Below are 17,414 nucleotides of genomic sequence, written 5' to 3' on the forward strand. Positions count from 1 at the left end.
CAGTGTGCTGCTCACTTCTCAATTCTTGGTAAAATGGTACTCTTTGTGGGGTAATACTTTAATTTGCGATTTGTTTTAAATGAACATTGCAATTTTACAGCATTAATCTAGGTTAATATAAATGAACATACTATAAATAAAAAAATCAGTATATTTGGTTAACATTTAAAATATAAACTACCTTCCATCATTTTGGGATCTACGGAGCCCCGCACATGACATGCAAGAAAAAAAAAATTAATTGTGCACACGATTTACTAATTCGTTCCCTCAATGTACTAAAACGTGCACACGATTACTATTGCGTTCCCTCGATTTACTATTGCGTTCCATCGATTTACTATTGCGTTCCATTGATTTGCTAAATCGTGCACACAATTTAGCAAATCGATGGAACGAATTAGTAAATCGTGCGCACAACTTATAAATCGAGTGAACGAAATAGTAAATCGAGGGAACGCAATAGTAATCATGTGCACGTTTTAGTACATTGAAGGAACGAATTAGTAAATTGTGCGCACGATTTAGCCTACTATTTTTTTCCTGCATGCCATGTGTGGGGCTCCGTAGGGATCAGTAAAAATTTTTAATGTTTTTTTAAAGATGTCTCTGATGCTCACATAATATTTATTTAATCAACTGTAAAACAGTAACAATGTGAAATATTACTATTTAAATTAACTTTTTTTATTGTAATAGGCTATATTTTAAAATATAATTTATTTTTCACATGATCCTTCAGAAGTTCACTGATCCTTTTTTCTAACACGTGATCCTTTAGAAGTGCTCAAAAAAACATTTCTTATCAGTGTTGAAAATGGTTGTGCTGCGTAATATTTTGTAAGAGAACAATGAATACAAAGTTGAACAGCATTTATTTGAAATACAAATACTTTGTAACATTCTAAATGTATTTACAGTCAGTTTTGATCCGTTTAATTCATCTTTGCTCAATAAAAGTATTAATTTCTTAAATGCATACATACAATCTTGTTGACCCAATTCAAATAGTAGTGGAAATGTTTTAGTTCAGGCTTTTCAAAACTGGGGTTATTATAACTGCAGGGGGTTTATGAGTTAATAAAATGCTAATGATCAAATCATGAAAATGCAAAATTAAATCATTTTTAAAAACAAAATAAACACTAACCAGCGCGTCATGCGACCATTAACTGATATCAGAGAATAATGAACATGCTTAGTTTTAAAAATCTTTAAATTATTAAAACATTAACTTTCAATTTCAGGTGGTACTTCACAAAAATATTTCATGTCAAAGGGGTTCAGATGGGGGAATCCCAGTATATATGTAGATAATATAATTTACCAAGATTAAAAGTATTGACCATTGAGCTCATTCAGAGTATAAGCATAAATAAGTTTGACCAGTTTTGACAGAAATACAACAAAGATTTTTATTTTTGAAAATGGTATTTCATTGGCAAATGCTCTGATAATATGCAATAATAATATGGTTAAACAAAACTAGCATACAGTCATTAAAGCTTAGAACATAAAAAAAGTACTTTGTCTACAGGAGAACAAATGTTACAGTTTTTCTACTTTGTTGTGTGACAGTAATAAGACAAGAGTATCAAAGTAAAAACCAAACTTCAGCTGACTGTACACAGTGATACTGATGTGCTAGGAAATGGCAAACATATTTACAAACACAAATGTCAAGAAAGTCTGTTAATATCCAATGGGGCTGACTCACAAATAGCACCTATGGTGAGACCAGACACATCATGGGCAAACAAACACTGAAGATTAACAGCTGCTGGCATGTCTTTATAAAACCCATCGTATCAAAGCCAGTTCCGAATGTCGAATAGGCCTATATCTTACACCTCTTTTACCATGGGCCTAGATACAGTCATGCTTTCAATGACCACCTGCATTGACAGGTGTATAAAAAATTCATTTTCTTAATAATCTGTTAAGGCAGTAATATTTTAACATTAGTTATATATACATAAAATGAAGATTTGTGGAATACATCAGGACGTTTTTTGAGACAGCTACAGCATCAAATGAAACCGACCCAGTATGATAGACTAAACACTGTAATCTACACAGGGTAGGAGGGTAAATGTTCAACATTTCTAACATGTAAAGAACACTATTTCACATGTATGAATATCAGACTGTGATTCTCCTTCAATGCATGATCTGAATGTTTCCGTCAATAGAAAGCATGGAGAGTACATTAAATGTGCAAAGTCACCTGTCAAGCACACTGAAACAGCAGTGTTCTATTTGCTTCAACTAAAATACGCTGAAACCTATGTAGATTACAGTTTATACTTTTGCTGTTTACAAATTAGTTTCTGACAACTTTCCTTTGCCATCTTCAAAAAAAAAAAAAAAAAAAAAAAAAACGAAGAACGAAGAACGAAACAAGCATATCAATGGCCACCACTGATATTGACTGTCCTTTACATCTTTTTTTTTTTTTTTTTTTTTGTCTAGTTTTTGTCATCCTTCTTCTCTTCCTCTTCAGTGGGGTATGAATGCCAGGTGAGGCGTTCCTCGTAAAAGGAGATGACCACTTGTGGACACTTTACATTCGCCTCCTTGGCTGGTACTAGATCAGCTTCATCAGAGTTTTTCCTGTAATACAAAAATACAAAAGACGACATTAACCATTGATCAGCTATTTCTGATCCGAGATGGATTTCTTGAGTAGAGAAATCTGAGGGCAATTGTAACATTCACATTTCCTTCAACTCACAGACAACTCAATATATACCAGCCATCTTTTGGTATATGTGCCAAAAAGTCTAATATTATTATAATGTAAACATTATAATATTATAATTCCATACCAGATGTCAATAACATTACAATTGTCCCCATTATGGAGGTGATTGCAAGGGTAAGACTACATTTCAAGCATGTGAAATTGATTTGGACCTGGCAATGAAGTTTGGCAACAGGATATTTCATCTGTTTATAATAAAGAAAAAATAATTCTAAAGCAAGTTTGTGTTCTTAGTATTGAGCCAAGAAATCAATCTGTGATGTTTGGTCAAATGTCTTTTTTTTTTTTCTGTATGAATGTGCAGGTCAGAGGTCACCAAACTTGAACTTTAGTATCCAGAATGAAGATGAAGCTTGGATTTCCACTCTCTCGCGTTCACATTTGTATGAATGGAAATGAATGGCCACAATTTAAAAGGGATATTTCACATTAAAAATTAAAATTCGGTCATAATTTACTCAGCCTCATGTCATTCCAAACCTGTATGATTTTCTTTTTTTCTGCAGGAACACAAAAATGGTCTCAATGTCTCACAAAACCCTTTTTTTGTGTTTCACGGAACACGAAGGTGAGTAAATGATGAAATACCCCTTTAACAGTGACTGGGGGCAACTGTAATACTTAAAATAAAAATAAACTATTTTACAGAAACCTAGCAAAAATATAGCAAGTAGTAATGGCAAGGTCATGAGTTCCATTCCTATGGAATGCATAAACTTGTATACCGCATAAACCATGTAAACCTTAAATACACTGTTCACTAGCTTATTTCAGATGAAAACATCTGCCAAAACCTCATCTCAAACTAGACACACTACCGTTCTTTTAGAATCATTTTTAATGTTTCTAAAAGAAGTCTCTTATGCACACTAAGGCAGCATTTATTTGATCAAAAATACACACAAAAAAAAACAGTAATATTGTGAAATATTCGTACATTTTCTGTATACATATTTTCAATTTTATGTTTTCTATTTTATTTCTATTCTATTTTAACATTTCACGTTTTTTTTATCATATACTTTTTAGCATGTAATTTATTTCTGTGATGCAAAGCTGAATTTTCAGCAGTCATTACTCCAGCGTTCTGTGTCACATAATTTAATATACTGATTTGGTGCTCAAGAAACATTTCTTATTATTATCAGTGTAAAAAGAGGTTGCGCTGCTTAACAGTTTTGTGGAAACTGTGAAACATTTTTAGAACGTTTTGAAGAACTGCATTTATTTAAAACAGTAATATTTTGTAACATTATAAATGTCTTTACTGTCATTTAATGAACCCTCGCTGAATAAAAGTATTAATTTCTTTCAACAAAAGGAAATAAATGTTACTAACCCCAAACTTTTGAACGATAGTAAAGTAACGCTTCTTACACATTTTAAACATTCACTCTAGTGTATTCCCAACCTGAGAAATGATAAGCTAGAAGTTGAAATGTTAACATTTTTCATTCTCGTTTACTTTTAACCAGTTGACAGATATTGTTTCAATTTGAAGGTATCAAAACTTTAAATAGCAAAAGAATGACAAAGTGATACAGTCACTCTTCTTTTCCCTCATGCAGAACATATGCTAAATAGATGCGCTTTGAAGAAATTTAGAGTGTTACAATTGCCCCCAGTCTCTCCTAATGCTGCTCAGGAACTGTCGCTCTAATCCAATACTTGTTTTGTTTCTTACGGGTAACAATTTCCATACAAACCATTTCATGAGGAACATGAGTTCTCCACTTGAGTCTGTAGCACCAATAATCCTCTCAGGATCCAAACCACGTGCAAAACCTCTGAGTTTCTCAGGCTAAATTAAGAGAGATGGCATGTAAGACACTGTTTAGCCCATTCAATTTTTTTTGGTTTTCTAATGTTTTAAAGACGCTTCCTGACCAGCTTATAGACGTGGAATGATGTAGACATCTCAGATCCTCATATCTTCATGGCTCTTACCTCATCCTTGCGCTTTTTCGTCTCCTTTCCATCTCCGTCTGACTCGGCCCGCCTCTTGCCTCCAGATTCAGCCGTTTTCTGTGACTGAAGGAATTCTGCTATGAGGTCAGGACAGTCTAGGTTTTCCTCTGGTTCCCAGGTGTTGTCTTCGCTGAGGAAGAAAAATTATTAGATAAACACCAGGATTTTCAACACAAAATCAGATTCACAGGAAATCCAATTGCGGCTGCTCACTCAGAAAAGCCTTTCCACTTGAGGAGATACTCCACTCTTCCCTTCACCACGCGCCGATCCAGAACCTTCTCCACAACATACTCCTCTTCTTCTTCCTCCACCACTTCTTCCGCTTTCTTTTTTTGTTTCTTCCCTGCTGGTGATTGCTTGGTTTCAGACTGAGAAACTGGAGCTGGATACATGAATGGTGGGTGAAAAATACATAAACATACAAGTTGACCTAAATCATTTACCACAGTTTATGTCAAAATACCACTGTTACTACAGATGTTGTTTCCACAACAAAATAGTGGTAACTTGATACTGGCAACTACTGCCATGAAAAATTTAAAGGGACAGTTCACTCAAAAACAAAACTTCAGCCATTTATACACAAAATGTGATGTTGTGCAGAATGTTAGAGGCTGACAGATTTACCGCATCATTTACGTTCATTTAAAAATGATCAAGGCTGTCATTCTCCTTAACAACTCATTTTGTGTTCCACAAAAGAACGTAAGCCATACAGGTTTCAGCATGAGGGTGAATAAGTGATGAGTAGTGCTGGGTAGTAACTGATTATATGTAATATGGATTACATAATCAGAATCCAAAAATTAAGTACTTGCAATTAGATTACATTAAGATTTAAAATGCTCATAATCAGATTACCAATTACTTTTTTTATAGATTACATGATTCCATTTTATTCACAAATCACCTTGGCTTAAAATATTTAAAAAGTTCCCCAGGGTCTTAAAATAAATATTTCAATAATTTAACAACACATTTGCATGTTCACAGTTCTCTGATGTTGGTTAATGGTCAAACCGACATGCAGGTAACCAAATATAAAAATATTAAATTTAAATATTATTTTATTGTAAAAGCATTTATTTATTTATTTATTTTAAAAGCATTTTTTTTTAGTTTACATTTATATTATTTAATTAATTATCATTAGCTATCAAATCCCAGTATGGGAAACAGTGATTTTTAATACACTTTATGTTGTTACTAATAAAGAATTGGATTTTTTTTTTCAACATGGTACAAAATAATCCTATTCAAATCAATATATTAAACAAGATGGGTCAAAAGTAGTAAGACTACATTATTTAAAATCTGTAATCTAACATAATACGTTACTAACTACAACGCCCAGGTCATTTGTAACGTTTAACGAATTATAACTTTTAAGTAATCTACCCAGCACTGATTACGAATGTGTACTATCCCTTTAAGCAATATGATTATAAACGCGTTTTATATACTCGGATGAAATGTCACATAAATGTATTATGCGTTTAGCTAATAATATCTGTAACTATGGTATTTTGACGAATTTGGTTTGTTTCCATTGTAAACTAATAAAAAATCCAAACCTTCAGTCACAGCAGCATCAGCTGAAGGCTCTGACGTTTGGCTCATATTTCCAAGGGCTCTTAACAGCTGGAAATATATAGACAGATCCTTATAAATACGGACAAAACAAATAAAAATATTTTATATGAGATACAGCCTATCGATCACAAATATTAACGTTACGTGTAAAAATTTCATTTCATCTGAACGTGTGTTGGTTTACCTAAGGGATGCAGCTGTACACATCTGCATGCATAATAACACAAACACTGTTATGCATTTGCGACTGCAGGCCAGCGCGCGCAACAAACCCCATTGTGAATAAATACATTGCATGCTTCACTGCTGTGCTCGATGGGATGGTTAGGCCACTAGTTCACTGTATTTTGTTCATCCGTGTTGTTTTAAAGTGCGCAAGCATGCTATTCGAAGTCTGTGGTCAAAACATCTTGCATCTTTGCCGCAGCACGTTTAATCGCTGCGATTTACCACAACAAACACTGTGCATGAGCCCGTACAACGGCGGCACGGCGAAACAAACGCACTTACTTGTATCTCGCTGAGATAAAGATGAAATAAAGCTGATCTGCATGTATTTAAATCGTAAATAAATAGGTTGCAGTGATTAATTACAGACGTCTACTGCGATGCTGTGATGCTGCTGAATGTGGCTGTTATTCACGCCCACTTCCGTAATAGAAAGGAGACAAATAGTGACTTCCGGTGTAATTATCTCCATAGTTGCTTTAACCATAAAAATGGATTTGCTTTATTAGTTCTTTTGGAGGATGCAATTAGGACTGGTATTGAACAATACTAGCCGTACAGTCTAATATCTACTTCTTTCTCCAGTGAAATCCTCCTCTTCTCTTATTCCTTTCTCTCCCATGTTGCTTCAACGAAGCAGATGTATGAGGCATCTAGCTGAGATGCAGCATCTGTGCAGCGTGTGCAGATATTCTAGCTTCCTTTCATGCATTTCAGAAGGGAATGTGTGAAAATGTGGGCTTCACGCTTAAAACAGCCCTACTCTGCCATGCGACCCTTTACACATGCTGCATAAAAGCCATACTAAAATATGTGGCTCTGATGCTGCTTTGCTTCTGTGTGAATGATGCAGTACTTGTTGTCAATATCATGTGATATCCACAATTTCTGTATGTATTCCTAAATACACCTTTATGTGGTATATATTTAGCTTCTGTGTAGTCTTTGTAGAGTTAAGATTTGGTTATATGTCATAACCAAAAAAAAAAAAAATATATATATATATATATATATGTCCAGGTCAGGGGTCTACTGGTTTACTCTGTTAATTATAAATAAAGGGGGGGGGGGGGGTACATTGCAAACTATAAAGAGACGATGTTATGTAGGATGTTTCAAGACCAAAGAAGTGAATTTGGTGACCATGGAAACGATGGTCAAGTCAGCATAGTAACAGAACAACCGATGAGAAAATGAAAAGCACATAAATCAAGGACCCAATCTGTCCATCCCTTCAGAAGATTGGCTTTGCACTTTGATTGGTATATCTTGCCATTATTTTTCATTGGTATGTTTCCTCCAACTGTTATTGATTTTATATTAGTATTTTAGCAATAGTGCTGTTCGGTTTGTTTGCATTTTCAATCTGTGGGTTCCCTTGGAGATTATGTATCTAAATTTCATGTTTATGAAGCTTTCTGATCTAACCAGTACAAAATACCATAGTAATAAACGATTATTATTCAATTTACAGCACTTTCATTAACTGAATAAAAACAAAAAGCAAACACACCCAATGTGCATTTTTATTCAGCATTTTCTGAGTATAGATTTTTTAAAAATCTTGTTGAGGAGGGCTCTTTATTTTATTACGAAAGTCGACAAATTATTAAAAATCTACTGTTGGGTAAGTACATTTTGTAGTATTTTGGTGGTTGAGTTTTACTTGTTTGACACGAAGGAACCGAAAGAAATGGGCACATTGTCAACTGAAATGTATTTTGAGTTTGGCTAAAATTAGCTAACGTTAGTATGCTAAAAGTAGGACCAGTGTGAATAAATCTAGATTTAAATTCAAAGTGAAAAGATAGTCTACTCTATGCATGACCTGGTATTTTATTCATATCCAAAATTCATATCCATTTTATTCATATGTGGACATGCAGTGTGTGTTTCATTCATACTCGAAGGCTGAGGGCTTACCCCCATGTCGTTCCAAACCTGTAAAAGCTTTGTTCGTCTTCAGAACACAATTTAAGATATTTTGGATGAAAACCGGGAGGCTTGAGACTGTCCCATAGACCGCCAAGTAAATAACAGTGTCAAGGTCCATAAAAGGTATGAAAGTCGTCATCAGAATACTCCATCTGCCATCAGATGTGCAATCTGGGTTATATGAAGCGACGGGAACCACTGATCTATATCTATATTATAGATCAGTGACGGGAACACTTTTTGTAAGCGAAGAAAACAAAAATAACAACTTTATTCAACAATTCCTTTGTCAACGGTCTCCTCTGTGTCTCTCCATATCATCGTATGCTGTGTATGCTCTTTCTGTGTCATCCGCGCCACAAGGATGCGCTGTTTTCTTTCAAATCAAAACTAAATACACTTAGAAACAGCACATCCTTGTGGCGCGGATGACACAGAAGAGCATATGCAGCATACGTCGTTATTTTTGTTTTCTTTGCTTGCAAAAAGTGTTACCATAGCTTCATATAACCCCGATTGCACCGTCTGATGGGAGATGGAGTATTCTGACGAAGACTTTCATACCTTTTATGGACCTTGACACTGTTATTTATTTGGCAGTCTATGGGACAGTCACAGGCCTCCTGGTTTTCATCCAAAATATCTTAAATTGTGTTCCGAAGACGAATGCAGCTTTTACGGGTTTGGAACGACATGGGGGGTAAGTGATTAATGACAAAATTTTCATTTTGGGGTGGAGTAACTCTTTAATGAATAAAATAAAAATAAGAAAACGTGAAAACAATACATGCACGATTACGACAATACATGGTTTATTTGTGATTTTCAAGTCATCCTGAAGTAATCCTGAGTAATTTCTTTCACAGGATCATGTCCAGGCGGCTGTGAGATCTGATCTGATCATCATCAGTCTGTCTGGAATGACATGAAGAAACAGAACAAACTGAGACAGACTAAATTCAGAAGAACTGTGGCAACGTCTCCAAGATGTTTCAAGAAACCTACCTGCACAGCTACAGCACTGTTAAAAGAATTAGGCACTTGTGTAAAAATGCTATAACATGAGAATGCTCTCAAAAATAATGTCACAAATAGATTTTCTTTCTCAATTAACTTCTATTAAATAAATTAAATCAACATTTGGTGTGAGCATCCTTTGTGTTTAAAGCAGGTTTTGCCCTCAGTACACTTGAGCATAGTTTCTCAGGAGCTTTGCAGGTAGGTTTCTTGGATATGCTATTTACCCATCATACATATAAAGTTTAAGACATCATCTAACTCCTTACTGTCAGACATATCAGATTACTGATGTAAATACTACAGAGCTGGTGGATTTATTTATATTTATTACTTTCTTCTTTTAGACTCTTTAGTTCACCTTACCTGCATTACTTGGGACCCAGAGCAAAGCTACGCTGACACACAGGGAGAACATGCAGAAAGGCCTCCCCTCAGGACTCTTGAACCCAGCTGCTTATGCATTAATTGTGAGTTTTCATGATGTCACTAAATTGGATTTGAGTGCTGTTTTCAGTTAATTAATTTGAAAATTTTGTAATATTCTAATTCTATTCTTTAAAAAAAACAACTTGCACTCTATTCATTTACTGCTTCTTTTCTTTTTTTTTTTTTTTTTTTTTTTTTTTTTTTTTTTGTCATTTCAATGATCAGAAGTACACAGATACAGTGTCAGACATACAAAATAAGAACAAAGCAAAATACAATGGAAAGGCAGAAGGGGAAAAAAAAACAAGTACAGGGAATCACAAATTAGAGAGTCAAGGAAGATTCTTTATATAATGCCAAAGAGGTGACCATATCTGCCAAAAGTCATCAGATTTTCGGTGCACGTCATATGTAAGTTTCTCAAGCGGGAGTAATATAGATATTTTAGACATCCACATTTTGAAAGAAGGAACCTGAGGAGATGACCATAATAGTAGTATGCATTTCTTTGCCAGATACACCAAAATTAAGAACATATGTTTCACATGAGAATCAAACACTGTCTCAACTCCAACAGATAACATGTACAATTCCAAGGAGAAACAAAACTGTAACCCAAAGAGTTCTTGTAAAAAGTTATGTATTTTGTTCCAAAAAGGGATGATTCTGCTACAGTACCAAAAACAGTGAAGAAATGTTCCCTTATGTTTTTTTTGCAATTAAAACATAGGCCAGTCGAATTTCTATATATTTTCTTTAAACGTAATGGTGTGAGATAAATTCTATTGATGAATTTGTAGTTAAGTTCGTGAACTCCCAATGAATTACATTTAAAGTATAAGTTGTTAATTAGGGCGATCCAATCTTCATTGTTAATTTCATGACCTAAGTCCTTTTCCCAAACGTTCTTCAAACTATCTAATGAGGAAGTACATGTATCAGAAAGGGCATCATATATCACTGAGATTATTCCCTTGGAAAAATTGTTTGTCACAATTTGTTCAATGGCAGTAAGTTTGAGTCTTAGTTTACAATTATCTGATAAAGGTTTTATAAAGTGACGCAACTGGAGATATTTTGAAAAAGTTTGCTTGTGGTATATTATATTGACATGAAAGTTGTTGGAAAGATTTTAATGTATTCTCTAAAAAAAGGCAAGATATAGTTGAGATCCCTAATTTAAACCAGTCTGAAAGACCTATATTATGTAATGAAATAGGAAAATCTGGATTATAGGCAATAGGGGAAAGCAAAGAAAGGTTGGCTGGAATTTTAAGATATGTTCTGACATCTCTCCATACCAAAAGAGTGTTTAGAATAATAGGGTTTGTTGAAATGTTTTTTGAGATTTTTCTAAAATTTTTAATGAAAGGCAGAAATTTTATTGGAAAGGGGGCACAGACTGTTGCTTCTATATTAACCCACATGGACTCAGTCCGTTCATTATACCAACTGACCATATGTTTCACTTGTGCTGACCAATAATAAAATTGTAAATTTGGTAAAGCGATGCCTCCCTTCTCTTTTGGTTTTGTCAACTTATTAAAATTAATACGAGGCATTTTATTGTTCCAAATGAATTTAGATAAGTGTTTGTTAATGTCTTTGAAAAAAGGATTAGCTAAGTAACAGGGGAGGGACTGAAATAAATATAAAAACTTTGGGAGAATATTCATTCTAATTACATTTATTCTGCCTAAGAAGGATATAGGGAGAGAATGCCAAGTAATAAGATCTTTTTTAATTCTGCCAACAAGAGGCGTATAGTTTATATTAAATAAATCATCCAATTTTGGCGAAATGAAAATACCTAGGTATTTAAAACCAGATGTTGTTATTTTGAAAGGTGAAAGAGGCAAACAGGTCAGAGATATTAGAAATATTAATAGGGAGCGCCACGGATTTGGTAAGATTAATCTTGTATCCAGATAACATGCTGTAATCTGAAATACATTTTAATAATGCAGGGATTGATTTTACAGGTTCTGAAGAATACAGCAATACATCGTCTGCATACAGGGATATGCGATGTTCATCATTTTCCCACTTTTATTCCAAAAAAGTTTTGGCACTGTCTAACAGATTCAGCAAGAGGTTCAATTATGAGGGCAAAGAGCAGGGGGTGAAAGGGGACAGCCCTGCCTCGTACCTCTTTGAATATCAAAAGGTTTTGAAATCAAACCATTTGTAGTCACTGTAGCTTGGGGATTAGAGTAAAGTAATTTTATTAATTTGATCAATTTTGAGCCCAAATTGAATTTCTTAAGGGTGGCAAATAGAAATTTCCATTCCACCCTGTCAAGCGCTTTTTTCTGCGTCCAGGGAAATAATAAGGGCGGGGAGTTTATGTTCTTGAGTTACATTTATCAAATTTAGGAGCCGACGTATGTTATCTGTACCAAAGCGTGCTTTTATGAATCCCGTCTGGTCTGGTTTAATAATATGTGGTAAAACAGTTTCAAGTCTACGAGCAAGAATTTTAGCAAGAATTTTGTAATCTGTATTCAGAAGACTTATTGGCCGATAGGAAGCACACTCCTGGGGATCTTTGTCTTTTTTGGGTATTAAACAAATTGATGCTGTTCTCCATGATTCGAGGGCTACTTCATTATCTAATAAATTTTGAAGGGCAGGCATTAGAATATGAGAAATTTCTGGCCAAAATGACTTATAAAACTCGCAGGGAAAACCGTCCGGACCTGGAGATTTGTTAGAAGGCATGGATTGAATAGCATTAAAGACTTCTTCTGGTGACAAAGGCGAATCTAAAAATATCTTGTCTTCTTCAGAGATGGCTGTAAGTGGAAGTTTATCTAAAAATTCAATGATATCCGATTGTTCAGCAGTGATTTGAGATTTATATAGTTCTTTATAAAAATTTTTAAAAAGGTTATTAATCAAATCAAGATTATACGTGACCGAGCCATCTGGAGTTTTTAATGATTTAATTGTTCTCTCATTTATATTTTTTTTTTTATCTGATGTGCCAATAATTTATCTGATTTGTTTGCATATTCATAGTATTTTTGTTTGGAGAAAAAGTAGTTTTTTAATGTGATTTGTGTGATCCAAATTAAGTTCAGCTCTAGCTTGACATAATTGGGCCCAATTTGTTTGGTTAGGGGCTTTACTATGTAAACATTCCAATCTTTTTACTTCTCGTTCTAATTCTTGCCTTTTGTTTGACCAAGCCTTTTTGCGTGCTGAGGAGTATGATATAATATGTCCCCGAATTGTGGCTTTAGCAGCGTCCCAAATAGTTGCTGAAGAGACTGGTGAATTTCTATTATCTGACCAATAATTCTTAAAACCTTCTCGGACTAAGTCACAAAATGCTGAATCATTTAGCATGGAAGAGTTGAATCTCCAGATCCTGGTGGCCCTCTGGTTGTTTATAATCATGTCTAACTGAACTGGGGCATGATCAGACAGAACAATTGAACCAATTTCACTGGAGGATATAGTATGGAGGCAATGAGCTGGGGTAAAGATATAATCTATTCTAGAATAAGAGCAATGAGGATTAGAATAAAATGTATACTCCTTGCTACCCTTATTAAATTCCCTCCAAGCATCAACGATACCGGCCTCGTTACAGAGTTTTTTAAGAACAAGAGAGGATCTAGGATTAGTAAATGTATCAGAAGGGGATTTGTCCATATTTTGGTCCATGACACAGTTAAAATCTCCGGCACAGACCCCCATACCTTTACAGTATTGACTAAACAGAAGAATTACTTTAGATATAAATTTAGGGGAGTCTTCGTTTGGAGCGTATATATTAATTATGGTAAAAGGTTCCCCATAAACTGTACCAGTAATTAAGATATATCTTCCATCCGGGTCACTAATTTGATCCTCTAAAACAAAAGGAAAGTGTTTATGAATTAAAATAACAGTACCTCTTTTCCTTGTGTTTGCTTTACAAGTTGAGAAAAATAATTGCCCTACCCAATCTCGCTTTAGTTTCAAGTGCTCAGAGTCAGACAGGTGTGTCTCTTGAAGCATAGCTATGTTAGCTCTCTGTTTTTTAAGGTGAGTTAGGATTTTTTTCCTTTTGATCACATTGCCTAACCCTTTAACGTTCCATGTAATAAGCCTAACCGAATTGTCCATTGTCATCAGTTACAGAAAAATGGAAATGAAAGAGAATTCGATTTAAGACTGAGGCATGCCTGACAAAGTAGCAAAACTGACACAAATATTTTTTGCATTTTAACAACGAAAACATGATATAATGAAAAAAACAACCCTCCCACACCCCCCCTCCCTCAGTCTCGTCCCCAAACGACGAGCCAACCCTAGAGAGAAACTCAGGTTACTGTACCCGATTGGTATTACCCCTAAAGTCAAGACAACCCATACCAAATGGTAGTACAGAATTATATCTTTTCTTTTTTTTAAAAAAAAAAAGTAACACTAGTTTTTCTAATCTTTTGTATTCTTTTTGTTTTATTTTTATTTTTCTTATACAATTAACAAAAGCAAAAAAGGCATCTATCACTAGCTTGCTCTATTCTTTTACTATTCTGTTTTCTTTTTATTTAATATATAATTTTTTTTAAAAAATACTACGTGTACTGCATTGAGCTGAGACTTGTTATAGCACGTGGATATCATTGCTCTTTTGTTGATTTTGATTGCTTACGTTGTCCTCATTTGTAAGTCGCTTTGGACAAAAGCGTCTGCTAAATGACTAAATGTAAATGTCAAATGCCTTGATGGCGAAATTCAATTTGAGGGGTGGTGGCCAACTTTAAAAGAAGCCATTCAAAGCTACACCTTTATACTATGTGATTCAAGGTAATTTTGGCCTTATGACATTCAAAAATTATCTTGTTCCTTGTCTATTAATTATATAATTTTTATCTTTACCCTTTATCTATTCAGGGGATGTTCTCTAAAAGACGACCTGTCTTTATCAGAAGTGTCCCGTTAACTTTCAGAGTTACACCTAGTTTAGGGTCTTTCTCAAGGACACCACAGTGGTATTGATGAGGGAGGGGACAGAATGCTGTTTCTTCACTAATCTATAACACACAGTTAATGCAGAACATCTTTTACTTACATAAGATTATTCTAGAGTAAAATAACATGTAATACATGTTGATTACCTTTTTCTAATGCTTCATTTATGAAACGGACGCAAAATCTTGTTCCATTGTATTTTAAAATTAGTTGTAGGACCATAAAGACATTTTCAAAATAAGCAGGTGCATGTTTTTGTTGATTTTATTATTATTATTTTTAAAAAATATATTCATATTCTCTTTCCTCAGATGCTGTGAAGAGGTGAAGCCCAAATGATACAGACTCAGACATGGATGCTAGCAATGCCAGAACACCCGAAGCACACTCCAGGGAGTTCTAGGGGTTGTGGATACAAAAAAATGAGCCATAAACAACTTTCACAAAATGTAAAAACATTATACGTGTTAACCATTATCCTGTATTTTTGTTGTGTACTTGTTTGATTTATGGCTGTTTAACAATAATGCAAGACTGTTAGGGGGAAAAAAATATAGTACTGCCATTGCTCTGACTTCCATGCATCAATGGTGGAACACATGAATCTCACTCCTGGAAGAGCTGGTGTTTGTGGACCAAGAAAATGAGAGTAAACTTTTTTTTTTTTTGAATAATTACATATGTAATCACTGTGCTCCTGTACTTTTGTTATTTTCTTGTTTGATTAATGGTTGCTTTACATTAATGTAAAAATATAAGAGAAAATGCCATTGCCACATGCTCAGACTTAACCACATTCTACTATTTTTATTTTCTTGTTTGAACAGTATCTATTTAACAAATGGAATACATTTTTTAAAAATGTATTATTCACAATAAAATATGTTGTGCTAAATTAGAAGACTCTTCTTTTTACTTTAGTCCACAAATGTGTTATTGTTTGTGATGCACGTGATTAAAATGTTTTATAGACGTTCAGGTCTGACTGGACCGATTTTGGACCTTTTTAGAACATATGTCAAGTTCAGATGTGCCTTTCACGATGTTGCACAATGGGTATGTGTGATTATTTTATATGCAGGCTTATACTTAAATTATGCAGCAACACATCTTATAAACATCCAGATGATGACACATTTAGACGTCCAGGGATGCACAGAAAAGATGTGGAATTCAAGGCCAGATGGCATCAAAGACATCCGTTCTACTTTAATTTAGGAACTATTTTTCCATAGACATATAAATACCTAGACGCCTCATTGGCCGCTTTGAGCCTTTGCTGCGATATGTCAACACGTCTGCCACGTAAGAAATTGTAAAAGCTCACACTTGTTGATTTTTTCGGTTTACAATTCTAATGTTAATGTAGTATAACTGTGACATATACATGTAATGTAATTTGAATGTACATTAAATGAAATTAAGTTGTTTTATTGCTTTCTCTGTGTTCAACCCCAACATTTGAGCTTTTCTTGTGCTTCAGGTCAGAACACAGCTTATTCCCTTTGAAATACTGGGGGAAAAAATCGAAATAATACATCTTTAAACACTAATAATTTGCCATCATTGAGAAAATTGAATACAACCAGCAAATACAAATCAAAAAGTAACACACTGGTAGTCTGCTTTTTATTTTGATAGCACTCTATACAGGTAAACGCCACAACAAACAATAACAAATGCAACTGATAAGCCTTTATGGATCCAGTAAAACTTAGTTACAGTGGTAATATACTGTATTATGCACTGATACAGCGCACAGTAAAAATATAGTAAAAGTGATATGTAATATAAAAAAATATATGTTGTACAACTTGTAGTAAAGTGAATAGTATAAAAAGCGAATACAACAGTAAAATAACATAAGTGATATAATAGATTTATAATAGCACAAAGTATATGTATGTACAATACCATAATAAATAAATGAATAACAATAGATGAAAAATAGCAAGAAGAATATGTAATATCAAGGGTGGAAAAATACAGAATCATAATGAAGAATAAATTAATAGTAAATTATAAAGTTAAATAAATAATCGTGAAATGTAGTTTTATAATAGTATGTGTAATAATTATTAAACAAATTACACATAAAATTGTGGATGTGAATTCCAAATTGTGTTTAATTAATGAGCTCCTTATGTATAATATATAAAACCCATTACACACACACACACACACACACACACACACACATATATATATATATATATATATGAGTGTATGTGTATATATATTTATTTATATGTTTTATTATGTTCTGTGTTTTATTTTTAGTTATGTGATGATAAACTTAATCTTTGTAAATAAATAATGTTAGTGAAATTAAAGAGAAGATGCTTTTGCTCCATCCCTAATCCTGGCAGTCTGAGACTTGTCAAAGTGCTCACTGTACATATTGTGCTTATAACACAATTCAGTTTATGGAGTTTAATGGTCTGTTGCCACATCTTGTTAAATGTATTTTGGTAAAGCCAGGGCATTGCTCCATCCTATAGGTGGCAGT

The 17,414-nt window shown here is 34.0% G+C and overlaps 1 protein-coding gene and 1 long non-coding RNA gene across 4 annotated transcripts; one reads left to right on the forward strand and one right to left on the reverse strand.

Annotated features, from left to right (window-relative positions):
- Positions 1-2,306: 2,306 nt before the first annotated feature.
- Positions 2,307-7,152, reverse strand: LOC109069381 (chromobox protein homolog 1-like). 3 transcript variants are annotated; one of them, XM_042767793.1, is made up of 7 exons: positions 6,839-7,148; positions 6,513-6,535; positions 6,310-6,376; positions 4,946-5,117; positions 4,712-4,862; positions 4,471-4,565; positions 2,307-2,613 (listed from the first exon to the last, which is right to left on the reverse strand). In XM_042767793.1, the coding sequence occupies exons 3-7, from the start codon at positions 6,353-6,355 to the stop codon at positions 2,469-2,471; spliced, it is 609 nt and encodes a 202-aa protein (XP_042623727.1). In that variant the 5' UTR covers positions 6,356-6,376; positions 6,513-6,535; positions 6,839-7,148; the 3' UTR covers positions 2,307-2,468. The 3 variants fall into 3 exon arrangements, with proteins under 3 accessions (XP_042623727.1, XP_042623726.1, XP_042623728.1); XM_042767792.1 differs by lacking the exon at positions 6,513-6,535 and having other exon boundaries at positions 6,839-7,141; XM_042767794.1 differs by lacking the exons at positions 6,310-6,376; positions 6,513-6,535 and having other exon boundaries at positions 6,839-7,152.
- On the forward strand, positions 4,995-15,803 carry LOC122147019. Its single transcript, XR_006161363.1, has 3 exons — positions 4,995-5,132; positions 9,856-9,978; positions 15,217-15,803. It is a non-coding gene; the product is annotated as an uncharacterized LOC122147019 (long non-coding RNA).
- The last annotated feature ends 1,611 nt before the right edge of the window (positions 15,804-17,414 follow it).

The sequence above is a fragment of the Cyprinus carpio genome, chromosome A12 (assembly GCF_018340385.1).
Source record: "Cyprinus carpio isolate SPL01 chromosome A12, ASM1834038v1, whole genome shotgun sequence".
NCBI classification, from domain to species: Eukaryota; Metazoa; Chordata; class Actinopteri; order Cypriniformes; family Cyprinidae; genus Cyprinus; species Cyprinus carpio.

Coding starts and splice junctions, on each gene's coding strand:
- LOC109069381 (XM_042767793.1), bottom strand. CDS start 6,355: ATGAGCCAAACGTCAGAGCCTTCAGCTGATGCTGCTGTGACTGAAG. Junction 5,118..6,309: donor TGATGCTGCTGTGACTGAAG/GTTTGGATTTTT, acceptor TCATGTATCCAG/CTCCAGTTTCTCAGTCTGAA. Junction 4,566..4,711: donor CGAAAAAGCGCAAGGATGAG/GTAAGAGCCATG, acceptor CTCTTAATTTAG/CCTGAGAAACTCAGAGGTTT.